The sequence below is a fragment of the Dendropsophus ebraccatus genome, chromosome 15 (genome assembly GCF_027789765.1).
Source record: "Dendropsophus ebraccatus isolate aDenEbr1 chromosome 15, aDenEbr1.pat, whole genome shotgun sequence".
Classification (NCBI taxonomy): Eukaryota; Metazoa; Chordata; class Amphibia; order Anura; family Hylidae; genus Dendropsophus; species Dendropsophus ebraccatus.
The window spans coordinates 20,444,412-20,465,227 of NC_091468.1; the positions used below are offsets into that span (position 1 = coordinate 20,444,412).

The window sequence follows — 20,816 nt, forward strand, 5'->3', positions numbered from 1 at the left end:
GTTGCTAGGGCCAGCTGCCTCATCTCTCATTCTATCTTCTGCTCTTTGGGCACTTACTGCAGTTGTCATTAATAACAGAGAGAGGTGACAACCTGCAGCTGATCTTACTGCCTACTGTGGCATCACTGGGACCCACTAAGTTAAATAAAGATCACTACTGACTTAGGGTGCCTTTACACAGACAGATTTATCTGACAGATTTTGGAGGCCAAAACCAGGAACAGACTATAAACAGAGAATAGGTCATAAAGGAAAGACTGAGAATTCTACTGTTTTCAAATCCATTCCTGGCTTTGGCTTCAAAAATCTGTCAGATAAATCTCTCTGTCTAAAGGTACCCCTAAAGTTTTATTACACGGAGCGATTTTTAACGATTAACGACTAAGGATAAACAATCGCAAACGAGATTGTTTATCGTTAACCTGAAATCGTACACCATATTACTCAGAACGATGGCCGTTAGTTACGATCGTTATTGTTACTATGATCGTTTGTTCCTTTTGATCCCCGCAAAACAATGAACAATGTGCAATTACACTGAACAATTAGTGAACAAATGCGGAACTTGAGCGAACGAACGTGGAAATACAGCAAACGATTGGCGAATGATTAACAATAATTTTAGGTTCAGATCTAAAGGCCCTATTACACAAATACGGCCGATAATCGTTCCGTGTAATATTAGGCAAGGATGAACAACGACATGAACATGAACAATGTCGGCTGATCGTTGCAGTCGTTTGTCTTTCAACATTGTTGAAAGACAAACGACTCATACAGCAACCATATGCTGCCGTTGCTCCGAGGAATAGGAGCATGCCATGGCCTGCCCTGCGGATGGGCTGCTGCATGTAATGGCGGCAACAGCGAGTGGGGAACGAGGAGCAAACGAGCGCTCGTTTGCTACCCGTAGTCGCCCCATGGAATAGGGGCTTAAATCAACAATCAATGACATCTGAACGATTTTTCGATCGTTGCCTGCAATTACACATTATTGTTTAAATTCAAACGATATAACGATTTTTCGCACGATAATCGTCCCGTGTAATAGGGCCCTTACAGCTACAGTTTGTGAGATTTTGATGTTACATTTGTAAAGTGTATTGTATGGCTTCTGGTGATTTCCCTGTAAGCAAAGAAAAAAACTACCAAAATGAGGGCATAGATTGGCCTCCTGGGCCAAAAGGTGACACCATTATATAGCATTATAGAGCTCAGCCTCCCCCTTCCTGAGGAATGACCCTTGCTCAGGTCATAGAGGTTACACATGTGTCTCATACAAAGAATAGGGTCTGGGGATGTTCTTTGTGTCTATGTCCATGAGACTTGCTGTAAAGCATGCCACTTAATGCTGTTAAGAACAGCTCAGGCAAGATGGCAGTCCCCATAATAATGTACTAACTAATAAAAAGAAACTAATAAAAGAAATTACAATCAGAAAATAGAAACAGATTAGAAGAAAGAACAAATCTAGGCGATACATTACTTTAATATAGAACCCAGAAATGTATATTAATAGGTTACAGATACCAACAAGAAGCAATTTCTTCTGCTGGGGCCATCTGCTGATCTCTACGGCTGCACCCTTGGGTGCTATTCAAATGTGCTGTTCTATAAAAATAGACGAGGTGCTATTTCCCAAATTCTTCTTCTCCTCCCCTGTGCTGTTATCATTTTGTATTTTCTTCTCCCTGCATGTCACAGATTAACATTTAAAAAAGCAACCAGCAATGTTTATAGTGCAGCACAGACTGCTATTAAAGAGCAATGTCACGACTCTTGTATACTCTGCATATAATGTTTTTATTTCATATAATGGGTCGTTCACCATCCCTGATCCTTCTTTCCCTCTGCTGTGACTCCTCTAATGCAGTCTTTGTGGCACTTTACATCTTTTTCAGCAGTGGGAAAGGTGACGTCTCTTTGCCATCAGAAAATACCTACATGCAAAAAAGGGGTGTGGTTGGGGTGTTATGCTAATATTATACTAATTAATCATTAGAAATTTTTTTTTTCTAAAGAATAGTAATTTCGAGTACTGTGCAGTACACTTATAGGGGCAATCGGGATATCATCAGGATGGGGGGTTTGTGTAGGTAGGAAACATATAGTGCTGAAAAAGCGAGGAGCCCAACATGTGGAGGCAGCAAACTCTACAGAGACAGAGGATGTCATTACGATGGCTTGTGCTAGATGTAGAGGCTGTATTAGACTGTCCAAGCCCGACTGCTGATTAAAAAGCTATCACATGAATATCCACTAAAGTTAAAAAATCTCAGGCAGACAGGGGTGTGTCGGAACATAATAGGAAGGAAGTATACTTACCCATCCTAATGCCCCTGCAGCGCCGACTTACCGATTCCTGCCAGTCGCTGATGTCCTGCAGCTTCTCCAGCTGCAATGTCATGTATCCTGCTGATGGACTGTCTGCTCAGCCAATCAGTGACTGGGACGGGACACCACTGCAGTCACTGACTGGCTAAGCGTCAATCCCTCAGCTGGGTACGTTATGTTGCAGCTGGAGGAGCCGGGTAGGTGACATACCCAGCTGCTGGCCAAAAATGATATCCATAGCTGACAGCAGCAGATGTGAGCAGCCCGATGAGGTTATGGGCATGGGTAAGTATGCTTTCTTTTTTATGTTTCAGCACCCCCCCTTTTTTCTTGGGATCTGTAACTTTGGTGCCACATCTTAAGGGAATGTCCATACAACAGATTTTTTTTGTAAATTTGGCATGAATTTGCGAGAAAATCGGTACCAGAAATTCAAGGCAGAACCTCAGATTTCTGCCACAGACTTGCTGCTTGCTTTTGTTGAACCATTCAATAAGCCTTATCTGTGTGTGGTAATCCTTATATGGATTTTTCATTAAAACAGACAGCTATTTAAAAAAACTAAACCAAAAAAAAACAGCCAAAAACAGCAATACCAGCAATTTCATGCCAGCAGTTTTATGGTGCAAAAGGGGATTTATGGTGATTTAGGGGGTTTTATGGTGCAAAAGGTAGCTGTTTTTGATAACTTTCATGCTGTGAAACGGACACAAAATAAAAATTTTTGTACAAAATACAACTGTAAAAAAAGTGAGAACATAAGAACGCTATTTTAGGCCATTTTTACTCTATTTCAGCTATTTATTATTTATTTATATTTTTTAGTTAAATCCGCACCATCAAATCTGCAGCATATTAGGTAGGTGTGAATGTACCCAGATGCCCGCCTCTGGTGCCAAAAAAATGACAGATTTGTTTTTTTGTTGTTGTTGTTGTTGCAGGATAAAGATGTGACCAAAAACCCTGTGTGAACACTGCCTTCTATGGATGCCACAATGCTAGTGTAAACTCATAAAACAGGATATGTGTTCTGCATGTTTGTCCTTTTAATCTTGCCTATGTGCATTGTATCAGAAACTGCAACATAATATATGAAGGTAATTCTATAAAGTAATGGTGCACATGACTGAGAGGCTGGATCAGGATGCATGTGAGTGCTGTGTGCCATCCCAGCAGCACGATGCCCTTCAGATGGCAGTCTGCTGTGTAGAGTGTGCATGCAGCAGCTGGCAGCAGTGACATGTGGCAGCACACAGCAGTCCTCTTCGTCGGCGGCTGCAGGAGACTCTTTGGAGACGCTCCCTTAGCCAGCACATTAGCCGTCTGTGTTCTCCCTGCAACCCCCACAGCCAAGCTAGGCTGAGACTGCAGCGCCGGAAAGTGTTGTGCCCTGACAAGTTGGGGGAGGGGGCACAAGTGCAGACTTTGGAAGAAATAATCTTATTTTCCAGCAGGAGGAGGAGGAGGAGGAGGAGGAAGGCTCGGTGTGTGTGCCCGGCCAGCAGATGCGCCGCACAAACTTCCCATTGTGTCCTGTGTGCCAGGGCTGGCGGGCACCGGGGGGCATGTCATGCTGGGGGGCACTGTGACCTGGCCAGCTCCCTACCATGCCGAGGATCCATGGCGAATGGCAGTGCTAATAGCATGCTGAAATGCGTGGTGGTGGGCGATGGGGCGGTGGGCAAAACTTGCCTTCTCATGAGCTATGCCAACGATGCCTTCCCGGAGGAATACGTGCCCACTGTGTTTGACCACTATGCTGGTAAGTTGTGTGTGTGTCTATGTGTGTACCGGTGCCCACCTGGCACATGAGTGGCACAACTTTCTACCGTCACCTACACATTGCATTGGCTTCACTTGTGCAAAAAGTTACGTGGCGGTGTGACCGTGCCACTTTGGCGTCTCATAAAGTCACATGACTGGCATGGTTTTGGGCACAACTTCCTAGAGCGAGAGATCACGTTGGATGACTGTCATTCAAAGCGAATGATACCCGTCACGCCATATCGGCTTCCTGCGTAGAAGCTGTTCACTTACCGAGATGTCCGTGTTGCCCTTAGCAACTAAAGTTCAGCTTCAGACTCAAACTCAGGTTGCTATGGGTAACAAGGAGACCATGTACAATGAGTGACAGGTTACCGCCTCTGCTGGACGGCCAGACACATTAGTTGACCGAACTTGGCGATGTTGTCAGCACCTGCCACCTGTCAGATGTAAATGGTGGTCTCCAGACTCTCCTCCCAGTGGCTGATGTATGTATGGTGGTCTCCAGACTCTCCTCCCAGTGGCAGATGTATGTATGGTGGTCTCCAGACTCTCCTCCCAGTGGCAGATGTATGTATGGTGGTCTCCAGACTCTCCTCCCAGTGGCAGATGTATGTATGGTGGTCTCCAGACTCTCCTCCCAGTGGCAGATGTATGTATGGTGGTCTCCAGACTCTCCTCCCAGTGGCTGATGTATGTATGGTGGTCTCCAGACTCTCCTCCTAGTGGCAGATGTATGTATGTTGGTCTCCAGACTCTCCTCCCAGTGGCAGATGTATGTATGGTGGTCTCCAGACTCTCCTCCCAGTGGCAGATGTATGTATGGTGGTCTCCAGACTCTCCTCCTAGTGGCAGATGTATGTATGGTGGTCTCCAGACTCTCCTCCCAGTGGCAGATGTATGTATGGTGGTCTCCAGACTCTCCTCCTAGTGACAGATGTATGTATGGTGGTCTCCAGACTCTCCTCCCAGTGACTGATATATGTATGGTGGTCTCCAGACTCTCCTCCCAGTGACTGATGTATGTATGGTGGTCTTCAGGCTCTCCTCCCAGTGGCAGATGTATGTATGGTGGTCTCTAGACTCTCCTCCCAGTGGCTGATGTATGTATGGTGGTCTCCAGACTCTCTTCCCAGTGACTGATGTATGTATGGTGGTCTCCAGACTCTCCTCCTAGTGACTGATGTATGTATGGTGGTCTCCAGACTCTCCTCCCAGTGACTGATGTATGTATTGGGGTCTCCAGACTCTCTGTGACAGATGTTGGGAGAGAGAAGTACAGTTGTGTTGGTTTTCAGCTAACCAATCCCATTGTTCTTGGGGAGATAAGCCTCACCCTGGGGATTCTGGCAGTGGCTAACGCCAATAAATTAGTTTTGGGTGAAGTTTGATTTGATTCAGATGTGAAAGTGCCCCCATTGCCTTTAATAGTTGTGTGTAATGCTGCGTTTACACATAAGACATCTTCATCTCTAGTAGGAACCCTAACCATAGCCTAAACCTAAGGCTACATTAACACAATCAGTAGTTTTTCAGGACCATATATGATGTCTGCAATGGTCCATAATTCGCAAATAAAAAATCGTATTGCATCCCCAATCTGCACTTTCTGTTGATCATCAAAAATTACAGACTCTCCCATAGACTTCAATGAGACAATCTGTGCCGTAATTATGGTCCGTACTAGAATTTGTCAGTAATTTTGTTAAAATGTGTAGATCCATAAGTATACGGACAGTGTGAACAGCCACATTGAAATCAATGCAGATCTGTAACTATGGACAAAACTGCCGAACACGTGAATGTAGCCTTAGGCAACATTCACACGTCCGTAGTGCGGCCGTGGACCGTCACAGAGTACTTCACTGACAGCGAATTGTGTGTGAATAAGGCCTTACTCTGGTAGTTGTTACTGTAGGGTTAGTAGCAACCCTAACTGTGGCCTAAACTTAAGCCTTAGGGCCCTATTCCAAGGAGCGATTATCGTTCAGATTATCGTTAAGTCGTTCGAATCTAAACAATAATCGTTCGTTTGAATAGCAGTTAACGATAAATGACCGAACGAGAAATCGTTAATCATTTAATAAGACCTGGACCTATTTTTATCGTTGCTCGTTCGCATAGAGTAGTATGTTGTTCCGTCGTTCACAGTAGTGACAAACGCAATAGCGACGACAAGACGACCGCAAGAACGATTATAGGTAACGATTATCGTTCTATGTAAATGGGTGAACGATTTCAGGTCTTTTGCAATAGCGGTCGTTTGGATCGTTTATCGTTAACGATTATGCGAACGATAATTATAATCGTCTCGTGGAATAGGGCCCTTATACTAGAAGTAGTTGCAGTAGGGGCAGTAGTAACCCTAGCCTAAACCATAGTAGTAGCGGCAGCAAAGGCAATAGTAAACTGTTTTAAAAGCTGTTTCTTTCCACCATTTTCAGCAATTTGTGGGGGACAAATCTCAATCTTTTGCCAAAATCCCAAACTTTTAGAAAATATAAGACGCCTTTGATTAGTTTCAAATCAGTTTGCAAACTCTAGTCCATAGGTGGGCTGGAATGAGGGTTTAGAAATGTACCTGTATTCCAGTTGTGTTGAGCTAACTTATGGCTTATGCCCATACTGTGCCGGCCTTCCTAGTGCACCGCCCAGCACAATAAATGTACCAAGTTTAGCAGAGCCGGCTCCAGGTTTTTGTGGGCCCTTGGGCGACAGAGCCTCGGCGGGCCCCTTGGAGGAGCAAATCATGGAGATACAGGCGAGGAAAGATATGCAGCAGAAGAAACATGCGGCTGCTGCATATTTTTCTCCTCCTGTATATCCTGATCTCTGTGGTAGTCAGGACTCTGAAGGAGTCAGACCCAGTGACAGGATGGGGGGTAACTATCACTGCTGAGTAAGGGTACCTTCACACATACCGACTCGCAGCAGAAAACTTGCTGCGAGTTTCTGCTACGATGCGAGGTCCTGGAAGGCCCCTATCACTACATACTCTCAGTGGTCTGAAAGACGAATGCGTGTATGTAATGCAACCGCTCCCTTAACCCCTTTGGCTTCCGCACCGGTCCCGCACCGCTGTCTCCATACATTACCTGGCTCTGGCTGCACGGTGTCCCGGCGTCCTGCTCTGCCGCCCGGCCAATTAGTGTGTTGCCCAGCCACAGCCACTGATTGGCTGGGCGGCAGAGCAGGACCCCGTGCAGCCAGAGCCAGGTAATGTATGGAGACAGCGGTGCGGGACCGGTGCGGAAGCCAAAGGGGTTAAGGGAGCGGCTGCATTACATACACCCATTCGTCTTTCAGACCACTGCGAGTATGTAGTGATAGGGGCCTTCCAGGACCTCGCATCGTAGCAGAAACTCGCAGCAAGTTTTCTGCTGCGAGTCGGTATGTGTGAAGGTACCCTAAGGGTAAATTCACAAGGGTGGATCCACAGCAGATTTAAAGCTGCAAATTTGCAGCTAAAACCGCTGCGGGTCCTTCCTCTGTGAATTCCAATGTGATTACATACTCGCAGCAGGATTGTCATCTTGCTGCCAGTATGTAAGTGCCGGCCCCATTAACCCCCGCCGCTGCCGGGTGATACATCACCGGCAGCACGATCCGGCCGCGTCTGACTCTCCCAGCTCCTGGAGGTCCCGCACAGCCAATCAGTGCATGGCCCCGCCACAGTCACTGATTGGCTGCGGGGGACCTCGGGGAGCCTCAGATGCGGCCAGATAGCGGTGCAGGTAATGTAACACCCGGGGTGGTGGGGGTTAAAGGGGTAGTGCTACGCTAAAAAATAATTCACAGAATAACACACATTACAAAGTTATACAACTTTGTAATGTATGTTATGTCTGTGAATGGCCCCCTTCCCCGTGTCCCACCACCCCCACCCGTGTACCCGGAAGTGTGTGGTGCATTATACATTACCTGATCCGTGTCGAGGGCCGTCCGCCATCTTGTGCCAAACGTCATCTTCGGCCGCGTCATCAGCTGCTCAGCCGCGATTGGCTGAGCATAACTGTGCTCAGCCAATCGCGGCTGAGCACAGTTGTGACGCGGCAGAGGGGGGACGGCTGCAGGGATTCGGTCGTGCGTCCGAAGATGACGTTTGGCACAAAATGGCGGACGGCCTCGACACGGATCAGGTAATGTATAATGCACCACACTTCCGGGTACACGGGTGGGGGTGGTGGGACACGGGGAAGGGGGCCATTCACAGACAGAACATACATTACAAAGTTGTATAACTTTGTAATGTGTGTTATTCTGTGAATATTTTTTTAGCGCCGCACTACCTCTTTAATGGGGCTGGGACTTATATACTGGCAGCGGGATGACAATCCTGCTGCGAGTATGTAATCACATTGAAATTCACAGGGGAAGGATCCGCAGCGATTTTAGTGGCGAATTTGCAGCGTTAAGTCCGCTGCGGCTCGGCCCTTGTGAATTTACCCTAAGGTCCAGCTTGCACAATGCTTAAAATGGCCCTGGAACTACAAGCCCCAGCTGTTCATATTATATACATATATAACACATGAACAGCTGAGACCTCTAGTTCTCCTTAATACAGGTCCTGCAGTGATATATATATACTGTATATCTAGATAGATAGATATCTCACTGCAGGACCTGTATACCCAAAACAACTAGAACACTATTAGGTTATAGAGCCTACCTTTCTGCCCTCTATCAGGTGTCCGATCACATGACCTGTGACATCATCACAGGTCCTTCTCCTTGCCCCATAGAAATCCCAGCAGAGGAAGATAGCCTATCCCAAACAAGAGACTGGTCACATGGGCATGACCTCATCAAAGGTCCTTTACACCTCCAGCCGGCCCTGGAAGGAAGACGTGATGATGTGCCCGGGGACCCCAGTATGTATCGGCGGGCCCCTAACTGTCACATGCGGCCTCTGGGGGCCCAGTCCCCTCTGTTACTACACTTTTTTTTTGTTTTACTAACAGAAAAAAAATGTAGTAACAGACGGAAGTGGGCCCCCAGAGGAGCTGTGGGCCCCGGCACTTGCCCTAGTCAGCCGGGTGCTGACGCCGGCCCTGAAGTTTAGTATAAAGTGTATGGGTGCCTTAAAGGGGTAGTGCGGCGGTAAATAATTATTGACAGAATAACACACATTACAAAGTTATACAACTTTGTAATGTATGTTCTGTCTGTGAATGGCCCCCTTCCCCGTGTCCCACCACCCCCACCCGTGTACCCGGAAGTGTGGTGCACTATACATACCTGTCACGTGCCGACTCGTCTCCGATCTTCAGTCTGCGATGTCGTCTTCAGACGGCCGGGCTGAATCCCTCCGAGCGTCCTGAGTGCCGGCCACCCTCTTCAGCGTCATCAGATGCTCAGCCGCGATTGGCTGAGCACAGTTTGGCTCAGCCAATCGCGGCTGAGCAGCTGATGACGTGGCCGCGTCATCGGCTGCTCAGCCGCGATTGGCTGAGCACAGTTATGCTCAACCAATCGCAACTGAGCAGCCGATGACGCTGAAGAGGGTGGCCGGCACTCAGGACGCTCGGAGGGATTCAGCCCGGCCGTCTGAAGACGACATCGCAGACTGAAGATCGGAGACGAGTCGGCACGTGACAGGTATGTATAGCGCACCACACTTCCGGGTACACTGGTGGGGGTGGTGGGACACGGGGAAGGGGGCCATTCACTATTTTGGGGAGTACGCTAAACTGTGAGACCCCTTGGCATAAGCGCCTGTAATAATAAATCTGCCTCTGTTATGTGTCTTAGCATCATACATATGGCTGTCCATCTGATCTGGTGCCTGTTGATTTTTGACCTCTGTGGCTGCCAGTCGTATAATGCCATATAACGCCTTCTCATTCCAGTGTTTGCAGCCTGTGGGCAGCCCCAAGCCGGCTCTTAGCAGCTGACCTCAGTTTCCCTGACATCCGACTGCCAGGCACAATAGTTCTGTTGTCTGCTCCGTCCCCACCCCATCCATTCCTGGAAAGCAGTGATATAATCCATGTAGTGGATACCAGTAGTGTCATCCCTGGTTCATTTGTTCTGCTGACTCTAAGGGCAGGACCCGTGGTTAGGAACAGACATATGATGTGAATGCATTGGTGGTTTAATAACTTTTTGTTTAGTTTCGGCCAGTTCCGTAATGTCTGTAAGGCCCGGACCTCTCAGCTGCACTACACTTAACTTACTGTATATCAATACAGTGGTACCTTGGTTTAAGAGCGTTTTGGGTTAAGAGCTCACAGTTTTTCAAAATTGTGACTTGGTTTAAGAGCATTGCTTTGGTTTAAGAGCTCCCTGTACTGGGTGGGAGCGCGAGTGGAGGAGGGGCATGGTCTGCATAGCGGGGCCTACAGCACTGTACTCTGACCCAGGAAGTCTCCCTCACCTTCCAAATCATGGCAGATCCACTTCAGGCTGGGACTAACATCAGGGGACAGGACTGTGGAGGTAATCTCTCCATAGCTGTAACCCCTCTCTCCCCGGACAGAGAGTGCTGCATGTATGTGCCCACATCTGTCCTGCTCATTCCTTCCTGCTCCCTGCAGTCTCTGTCAGCCCTTGTGTTTCCCATCCTTTCCATTACTGTACAGTAACTTATAATATCACATATTCTGCTGTTTCTAAATGTTTGTTTCATTCGTTTTACATGTTATTCAGAATAATAAATCATTATTTTGGGGTGTGGAACCAATTGTCTGCATTTCTATGATTTCTTATGAAAAAATTTGCTTTGGTTTAAGAGTGGATTTGGATTACAAGCATGTTCCCAGAATGAATTATGCTCGTAATCCAAGGCACCACTGTGTATGGTTCTATGGTTATTTGGCTGTATTATGGCTACTTGATACCAGTCATATAATAGGGAATCTTACAGTATAAGGCTATGTTCACATTATGTGAACAACTGGCCGGGTCACGGAACGGCCAGTCTAAGCCTGGATCATCCCGGCCGGTAATTAAGTACCGGCCGGGTGATCTTTCCGGACGCGAAGCTCTTATGCGGGCGCCCGCATCAGAGCTTCCCATAGCCCACAGTGAAGAAAGCGGACGGAGCTGCTTGCTTCACTGTGTGAACTGACAGGTCTTTCTGCGGCCGGAATTCACTGAATTCCGTCCGCAGAAAACTGACCTGTCAGTTCTTTCCGGCGCCGCATGGGATCCCGGCTGGAGCGTGTACGATGTGTGTACGCTCCGTCCGGGATCCCATTGCACATAAGGCTGTGTTTTACGTAGTGTGAACTATGGCTGTAGTTTTACGTAGTGTGAACATAGCCTAAGGCTATGTTCACACAATGTCAAAAATAGAAAAAAGACGGACGATTTTTCTATTTAAAAAGACGTCCTTTATTGCCTGCTATGCAATGCATTGAAGTCAATGGGTAGACGGACGTCCAATGCACACAATGTTTTGAATAACGGACATTACCGCAGCAGACGTCAAAATAATGATCATGACAATTTTTTTCAGACGTCTTTTGCAAACAGCGGACGTTTTTTATTAGTTGTTCACACGCGTTTTTTCTTTAGGTCACTGTTCTTTCTCTGTTTTTACTATTGAATTCAATGGACTTTTCAATTAATACACATCCAAAGGCCAATTAGTAACCCCAAACTAGAATAATGTACTAACACCAGGGGGAGGCCAGGCTGCTAAATGATGTCCGTTATTTTAGACTCAAAATAACGGATGTCATTTTAAAAAAACGTGTGAACATGCAGAACACTGTATGTCTCCTTACATGTCAGAACAGGTAGTTATATAACATGGGGCGGGCAGAGCTTCCTCCTTAGATGAAAAAGCCCTGGTACTACCTCACACTATATACAATAATATAACACTGCTCCCTGCATTTACATGCATTTATTTGCCTTGATGTCTAGGCTTATGATAGGCTGTCAGTGTGCGATCTGTGGAGGTCCAACTTGCAAGACCACCATGATCAGCAGATAAACCGCAATATGAGGAAACCTGTCAGCAGCAGTAGGTGAAGTTGATGGCAGTGTGATGAAGTTATTTAATCATCATTTTATACATGTGCATTATAAACGTGTCTGAAGAGTATGTTTTTAGATATTAAACTTTGTTTGCCTGGAGTAGCTGGAGTCATTGGGGCGTTACATAGGAGCTCTGAGTCTGTCAATATCCATCTCTCCTCCTGCTGCAAGTATGCCTCCTTCCTGATGATTGACAGTTTATGTCATTGCTTGAGAGGGCTGCCAATCATCAGACAGGGGGCGTGCTTACAGCAGAGGGGAGATGAATGCAGGAAGACAAATCCTTTACTCAGGGCTGCTATGTAATTGGTTGTCTTCAATCTTTACTCTGCTGTCGAGAACAGACCCTCTCTATGACTGTGATACATCCCCTTCAAGATAACCAAAAGTCTTGTGGACATTGTGGTCGGAGCACTTCTGTTATTCTCTGTTGAAGACAGGTTTCTCAGATAGTTCCCAGTTCCTCGTGTTTCCATGGTCTTGAGGTGAAGCTTCGCCTTATATTGTACTTGGCTGTGCTGAAACTTCCTCTTTCTAGACTATATTAGGAAGTGATACCGAGCACCGTCTGGCCCGGCCATCATGGGAATGCTGAGCAAGTGTATGACATTGAGCCAGTGTTCTCACATACTTCGCGGAAGAGTCTGACGCTCCAAGAAAGCTGTCAGCTGCTACGGAGGCTTTTCTCAGAGTATATCACAGCTTTGCTTCATATAAAGACACCCAGCAGATGGAATTTTACATATGTAAAGTGGACCTCCGCCCTTGGGAAATATATAATACATATAATACAAAGGTATTTTGCATTGTATATCGTAGCTCCATTACCTTAACCAGGGTATGAAAATATTCATGCCAAAGGGGTCTGACCCAGTACCCAGTGTTAGGATAGATTATTCAAGACATCATTAGGGTTACCATTTAGCTTTTCTTAAAGGGAATGTGTCATATAAATTTTATTTTACTGATTAGAGTCAGATACTGAATCTTGTTCTTTTATTATAATCTGTTTCTAGTTTATGACTAATTTTTTAATTTCACTTTTCGTTCATTGTCATGGGGGATGCTATCTTGCGTGGGCTGTTCTTAACAACAGTTACTGGCATGCTTTACAGCAAACCTCATGGACATAGACGACAATAGACAGACTCTGTCCCCTTGAGAGATCTGGGCGTATACATTAAAGAGTCACTGTCGTATTTTTTTTTTTTTTGCAGAAATCAATAGTCCAGGCGATTTTAAGAAACTTTGTAATTGGGTTTATTAGCCAAATCTGCCATTATCTGCATGTAAAAAGCCTTTTCCCAGGTCCCCCCCCCTCCTTCCTCTTTTTCATCCACTCTGAAAAATCTGAAAATTGTGACTTGTTGCAGGAGACGTCCCCTGTCTGCTCTAGGGAGAGGGGAGGGGGGAGGAGGAAGGAGGGAGTTAGCCGGCAGCAGAAAGCAGATAACAGAGGATTACAGGCACGGAGCTGGGTGACAGCTGTAATCCGAGCTCAGACAGGTCACTGGTGATGGTCAGAACAGATAACGGGTGAGGGATTTGTAGATTAACTCTTTGTTGTCCTGTTTTGGTCTTTTCTTTAGCTCTCTCCATAGGAGAACAATGAAGACAGGGGGGAGAGCTTCAAACTGCTTTTTCATGATAAAAATGCATTTTTCGGATAATAAACCCAATTACAAAGTTTCTTAAAATCGCCTGGACTATTGATTTCTGCAAAAAAAAATTTCACGACAGTGACACTTTAAATGTCTGTGACATTCCTGATCAGTACACTCAGAATAAGTGATGTCATTGTTTTGGGGGACACGACATCATAGGTCTGCTTAGTTGAAATCCAACATGCCAATTCTTCTTTCCCCTGATATCATTTGTCAGAGGAGAGTTGAGCGCCCCCATACACAGTAGAAATCAGTGGGATTAGGCAACATTTATATCATGTGTATAGGGGACTTAAAGGGATCCTGAAATAGATTAAAAACACATAACAGGATACTCACCTCTCCTGGTTTACAGCGAGTGCTCCGGTTTGTGTTGGTTTCTGTGTTTACTTACCCAATAAAGGGCTCTCCTTGTCCTGCTGCGTCCTTGGTGATTGACTGCAGTGTGTCCAGAACCTCATCAGCAGAGCAGGGAGAGCACATCAGTGAGGTTAGTAATAATCAGAGCATTGGTGTGTGACCAGGAGAGGTGAGTATTCTTTATTTTATGTACTTCTATTTTATAGTCCTAGACTAATTCAGACTTATCTCTATCACTTGTATGGCAGGATATTAAAGCAGAAGTCCGTCAATTAAAAAAAAAAAATTGGCAGGGGCAAAGGGGAACATAATAAACAACTACTTACCTCTCCCTGTGCCCTCAAAGCACTGAGGCTCTGGAACCAACGCCAGAAGGCATTCCTCCAAGTTCTGATGACATTACGACTCGGGGGGGGGGAATACCCGACACGGCTGATGGATTGCCCGCTCAGCCAATTAGTGATTGCAGTGGTGTCCCATCACTGACTGAATCAGCAGGCAGTCTATCAACCGGGTCGTGACTTTCAAGCAGAAAGAGATTGCGTAGCCCGGCTGGGGTCCTGGAGAGGCAATCCAGAGATGCACAGGGAGAGGTAAGTAGTGTTTTTTTATTATGCTCCCCCTGCCCCTGCTGAATGTCAATTTTTTTCAAATGACCGATCTTCTCCTTTAACTATTTAACTGTGTCATAATTTTCTAATTTTGCGAAATTCTGATGACAAAAAGATGTTGAATCAGTCTGTGTGACTCAGGGAGACTGACACGTAAGCCTTGTCATCTCCTGCAAAGTAGAGTCAAGACGCAGAGCAAAAAGCCACTATCGTGTCAGATACACTTCCATTGTGGGATGATTATAACTCTCATTATGATCTAATTTTGTTTTTAACCCGTTTTACAGAGACACTTTTTGTTGACATTTTTTTAAAGGAATTCTTCACTTTCTTTGTGTACCTTAACCGTAATGTGTTTCTTTTTTTCAGTCAGCGTTACCGTCGGTGGGAGACAGTACCTCCTTGGACTCTATGACACTGCTGGACAAGTGAGTATAATACACGGTCCTGGGTGTCCCTGTTATTCCCCTTATACAGTATCTGTATATTTCCCTGCTCTCTTAGATTGTCCAGAAATAGGTGAGGGGGGCAGGCCTGGTGGAGCATGCTACAAATGTATGTATATTGCTCTCATTGGGGTAGATTTATCAAACATGGTGTAAAGTGAAACTGGCTCAGTTGCCCCTAGCAACCAATCAGATTCCACCTTTCATTTTCCAAAGAGTCTGTGAGGAATAAAAGGTGGAATCTGATTGGTTGCTAGGGGCAACTGAGCCAGTTTCACTTTACACCATGTTTGATAAACTCCCCCATTGAAGATTTAATTTAGAGGGGTTTTCAGATGGGTACATTTTATTTTTAAAAGGGACAAACTGGGTAAAATAGGGCAAACCTTTCATGTCTCTGACCTCATGCCATTGCTGTTCCACAGTTCACCAGGATCCACTTTCAGCAAATGCCCACTCACCCAATCACTGACTGTGTGGAGTCACTGCTGCGACAAGTGATTGGCTGAGCAGGCATTTCTACTTCTGTTTTCTAACCTGCATTGATACATATACCGGTTGCTTGATACAGGTAACAGCAACTTGACAGATTTTATGTGAGCAGCCCTGTGGGTATTGACATATTTATTAGATAAAGGTTAGTTTAAAACAAACCTGCTAGCAGGGAAAACAGGGGTGTCCCAGGGGGCATTCTCCAGTATAGCAAGATCCCAGGGGGCGTTCTCCAGTACAGCAAGTACCCAGGGGGCATTCTCCAGTATAGCAAGTGCCCAGGGGGCATTCTCTTTAGTATAGCAAGATCCCAGGGGGCGTTCTCCAGTACAGCAAGTACCCAGGGGGCATTCTCCAGTATAGCAAGTGCCCAGGGGGCATTCTCTTTAGTATAGCAAGATCCCAGGGGGCGTTCTCCAGTACAGCAAGTACCCAGGGGGCATTCTCCAGTATAGCAAGTGCCCAGGGGACGTTCTCAAGTACAGCAAGTGCCCAGGGGGCATTCTCCAGTACAGCAAGTGCCTAGGGGAGTACTCCCGTACGGCAGGTACCGGGGGGGTTCTCCAGCTCAGCAAGTGTCGAGGGGACGTTCTCCAGTACAGCAGGTACCCAGGGGGGCAGTTTCCAGTACAGTAAGTGCCGGGGGGCATTCTCCAGTATAGCAAGTTCCCAGGGGGATTTCTTCAGTAAGCAAGTGCCCAGGGGGCATTCTCCAGTATGGCAAGTGCCCAGGGGTGTACTCCAGTACACCAGGTACACAGGGGGGGTTCTCCAGCACAGCAAGTTCCCAGGGGGCATTCTCCAGTACAGCAAGTGTCAGGGGGGCATTCTCCAGTACAGCAAGTTCCCAGGAGGCATTCTCCAGTACAGCAAGTTCCCAGGAGGCATTCTCCAGTACAGCAAGTGCCAAGGGGCATTCTCCAGTACAGCAAGTGCACAGGGGGTACATTTTCCAGTACAGCAAGTGTCTGCAAGTGTTCTATTATAGGGCATAGGTGGAAGCCAAGCGGATACAAAATTTTTGCCTCTCCAGGCATGATGGGAATTGTAATTTTACAAAAGCTGGAGGGCCGATGGTTAGAGACTAGAGATGAGCGCAAGTTAAGCATGCTCGAGTCTGATCTTTCGGCATTAAGCTACCAGTGGCTGAAAAAGTTGGATGCAGTCTTAGGGAGTCTGGGAAACATGGCTATGGCCTATGGCTGTATCCATGTTTTCCAGGACTCCTTGCTTCAGCCACCGGTAATCAAATGTCGAGCACGCTCATCTCTAATCCTAACCCTGGCCTAAACCTAAGGCTACATTTACACATACAGTAGTTTTTCAGGACTGTCTATGTCTGCAGTCGTCCACAGTCTTCATCTGTAACGCACAAAAATCAAAAAGATTGGACTCAAGCATGCTCGAGTTGTGCTTATCCCTCTTAAAGGGGTAGTGCGGCGCTAAACAATTATTCACAAAATAACACACATTACAAAGTTGTACAGCTTAGTAATGTATGTTATGTATGTGAATGGCCCCCTTCCCCGTGTTTCCCCCACCCACGCTAGACCTGGAAGTGTGTTGCATTATACTTACAGCATTCGTGTCGACCCCTGTCCGCCATCTTGGGACAATGACGTAGTCTTCGGGAGGCCAGCCAAACCGCTCCATCCATCCCTCATGCCGGCCCCCCTTTGCCGCGTCATAACTGTTTTCAGCTGAGATTGGCTGAGCAAGTTATGCTCAGCCAATCGCGGCTGAGCTGCTGATGATGCAGCAGAGGGGGACCGGCATGAGGGATGGCTGGAGCGGTTCGGACGGCCTCCCGAAGACTACGTCATTGTCCCAAGATGGCGGACGGGGTCGACACGAGATCAGGGCTGTATTAACAGTTGCTGCTGCCCTAGGCACTAAACCTGAAGACGCCCCATCTTCATGCACCTATTGGTGATACCAGACCTGACCAATACCACCATACCCCCCACCCCCCTGGAAAAGACACCAGATTTACTGGCAAGTCTGAACGGGAGGAGGGAAACTAAAAAAATAAAAACAAAAAAAATAGTTTTTTCTGTCCCCCTACTCCCTGGTGCTGCCCCCCTGCAAGGTGCTGCCCTAGGCACCGGACCACGGGTGCCTAATGGTAAATATGACCCTGCACGAGATGCGGTGAGTATAATGCACCACACTTCCGGGTCTAGCGTGGGTGGGGGAAACACGGGGAAGGGGGCCATGCACATACATAACATACATTACAAAGTTGTATAACTTTGTAATGTGTGTTATTTTGTGAATAATTGTTTAGCGCCGCACTACCCCTTTAAAGACCTACTATAACTACTAACAGCAATAACATGTAAATCTACAGCAGTTTAATGGTTGTTTCCAAGCAGGAAGTAAGTTACGTTAAAAATTTAAAAAAAATGAAGTGAAGTGAAGCTATAGTTCGAGGATCGCTGGTTTTACATTTGCTAATCCTTGAAATATAGGTAAAGCTTCTCCTTTATCTCAAACAATCGACCATAAACAACCACATTAAGGATCTGAAACTGCGGCAATCTGACATTCTATGGGGAATGTCCCTTTAAATGTCTTGTAAGTTTTCCTCCTACCAGTCGATGGATATTAGACTCCGTCGGTCCTGGCAGCCTCATGGTTATATTGCTTAATCTCTGTCATCTGTCATTGTAGTCTCTGTTATAAATGAATGGGTGGAATGTTTTATTACCCACCGCAGCGGAAAAAGGAATTTCAACAAATGCATACAAGGATCTCATTTTCCTGGGCGATTATACTCTCCGCTGAGCAGTCGTACCATCCCAGAGCAGATTATGCAGGGCTGAAGCGCAGGCTGTCTGAATTGCTGGGCTTTACATATTGAAATGCGCCGCGCTGATGTATCTCTTATGTTGCTGGAGTTTGCAGAACGCCGGCCAATCGGTAGTAAGTGGATTTCTCCGGTGATGTTCCTCGAAGCCCTGGCATTCAGTCAAGGCTGGAATATAAAATGTAATTGTGGAGTACACGGCCGCTCATCCTTGGAGATTTTTGTTACTTTCATAGCCGAACCGCACCCCACGTGAATGCAGCATCATTGTACATTCTCAACCACCAACCAGATACGTTCACCCGTGTCTGCTGAACTATCTCCCTCCCCATACACATGCACGCTTATCTTTGCTGAGCATGCATATAAGACTCTGCCACACACATCTGGAGACGCATTATAGATTAAAGGGGTACTCCAGCGGAAAAAAAAAATCAAATCAACTGGTGTTAAAAATCTCAAGTCTTCCAGTACTTATCAGCTGCTGTATGCCTTGCAGGAAGTGGTGTATTCTTTCCAGTCTGACCCTGCCACCTCTATCCATGTCAGGAACTGTCCAGAACAGTAGCAAATTGCCATAGAAAACATCTCCTGCTCTGGACGGAGGTGGCAGAAGAGAGCACTGTGTCAGACTGGAAAGAATACACCACTAGCTGCAGGACATACAGCAGCTGACAAGTACTGGAAGACTTGAGATTTTTAAATAGAAGCAATTTACAAATGTCTATAATTTAATTATTCAGCTGTCCAGTCCTTCTGTTTTGTGAGATCTGCCATTGGTGGATAGTACACATTAGACGGCTGGATAGTCCTGCTGAAATCGGAAAGTTTGGTGGACGTTAGTCTTATGGGCCCCAGCCGATTTATAAACGAACGTCTGTCTTGTAGAGCGGCACTTGTTTACAGGGCCTACTACATGGCTCAGTAATAATGCGGGAAGGGCTGTGCAAGGAATCTCTAGATGGTTTGTGCGGCCCATTGGCACACATTACTTGCCGGCCATACATTCCCATATTGCAGGGGGAGATGCGTGGCTGACAAGCAGTGAGTTTTTGATGGGTCAGAACAACTGGATCAGCTGACTGCTGGTCTATTACACTGTGTAATATGACCCTAATGTGTATAGTCAGGGGTTGTTCAGGTTGAGAAAAACAGCGCCTCTCCTGTCCTCCTGGTTGGGTGTAGGTTTTATAGTTAAGTTCCATTGAAGTTATTGAAGCTGAATTGTAATACCGCACACAACCTGTGAACAGGAGTGGCACTGTTTTAACATGAAATTAGCTGTGTATTTTTTTATCATGGACAACCCCTTTAATTGCTTCATTGCAAATGTATATTACGTGTTATGTTTACTTCCCTTTTACCCATTTGTGCCTGATATGAGAGGATATCTGATAAAAATTAGAGGAAACTGAACGGGGGGTGAGATCAGGGGGATCTGCTGTGGGTTTTTGTGTATGTAAACATATGTTCTATCTCCACCAGAAATCTCTCTGTATAAAGGTGGCACACAAGAAAAGGCCATTTTACACATTTGCTTTTCTGTGCACAGTCCTAATAGAGCACCCAGGGCAAGTAGTGGATTATAATAGGTCAGTTTTGGGCGGTAGCCCGGGGCCCTGAACTCCTGGGGGGCCCATGGCCACCCAAAAAGACTTATACTTTCAGTGGTGTAATGTCTCCTGGATACAGTTCTGCCATGATTTGCAAAAAATCACAGCAATTTTGCACAAATCAGGGCATCATGACATTATGTATCCTGTACTATGAACTCTACGCTAGTGCTGCCATAGTTACAGTGGGGGCCCAAGCTTAGTGAACAGCCCGGGGCCTATGGTATAGTTAATCCGCCCCCGTCCAGGGATGTTAGCTATAGCTACTTAGCTTCTGAATAGAGAGAGGGGGTGAAGGTGTGTTTACACAGAAAGATTTATGTGACAGATTTTTGAAGCCAAAGCCAGGAATAGACTATAAACAGAGAACAGGTCATAAAGGAAAGACTGAGATTTCTCCTCTTTTCAAATCCATTCCTGGCTTTGGCTTCAAAATCTGTCAGACAAATCTGTCTGTGTAGAGGGGCTTTTCTTTCCCCATTTGCTGTCAGTGCTATTACACGTACAGACATTGAGTGGTGGGGGTTGACCTGGGGGGCAGCGGGAGGGGATTTTTAAATTGTCCAGGTGGTTCATAGAAGAGAGTGGCAGTCTGCTGCTGCCGCTCCTATCACACGCCGCTGTCATGATCGATTTTTCAAAACACGCTCTAAGACAACGATCAGTCAACATTGTGCATATCGGCTGGTCGTTGCCTTTTAGACGTTGGCTGGAGCCGCTGGTAATTGGCCAAGTAC

General features: G+C 46.3%; 1 protein-coding gene across 1 annotated transcript in view; it reads left to right on the top strand.

Annotated features, from left to right (window-relative positions):
- Positions 1-3,630: 3,630 nt before the first annotated feature.
- RHOQ (ras homolog family member Q) overlaps positions 3,631-20,816 on the top strand; it is a 47,400-nt gene continuing 30,214 nt past the window's right edge. Inside the window, exons 1-2 of the mRNA XM_069954681.1 lie at positions 3,631-4,096; positions 15,089-15,147. Coding sequence (XP_069810782.1) covers positions 3,955-4,096; positions 15,089-15,147 — 201 coding nt within the window. The 5' untranslated portion in view covers positions 3,631-3,954. The remainder of the gene's footprint in view (positions 4,097-15,088; positions 15,148-20,816) is intronic.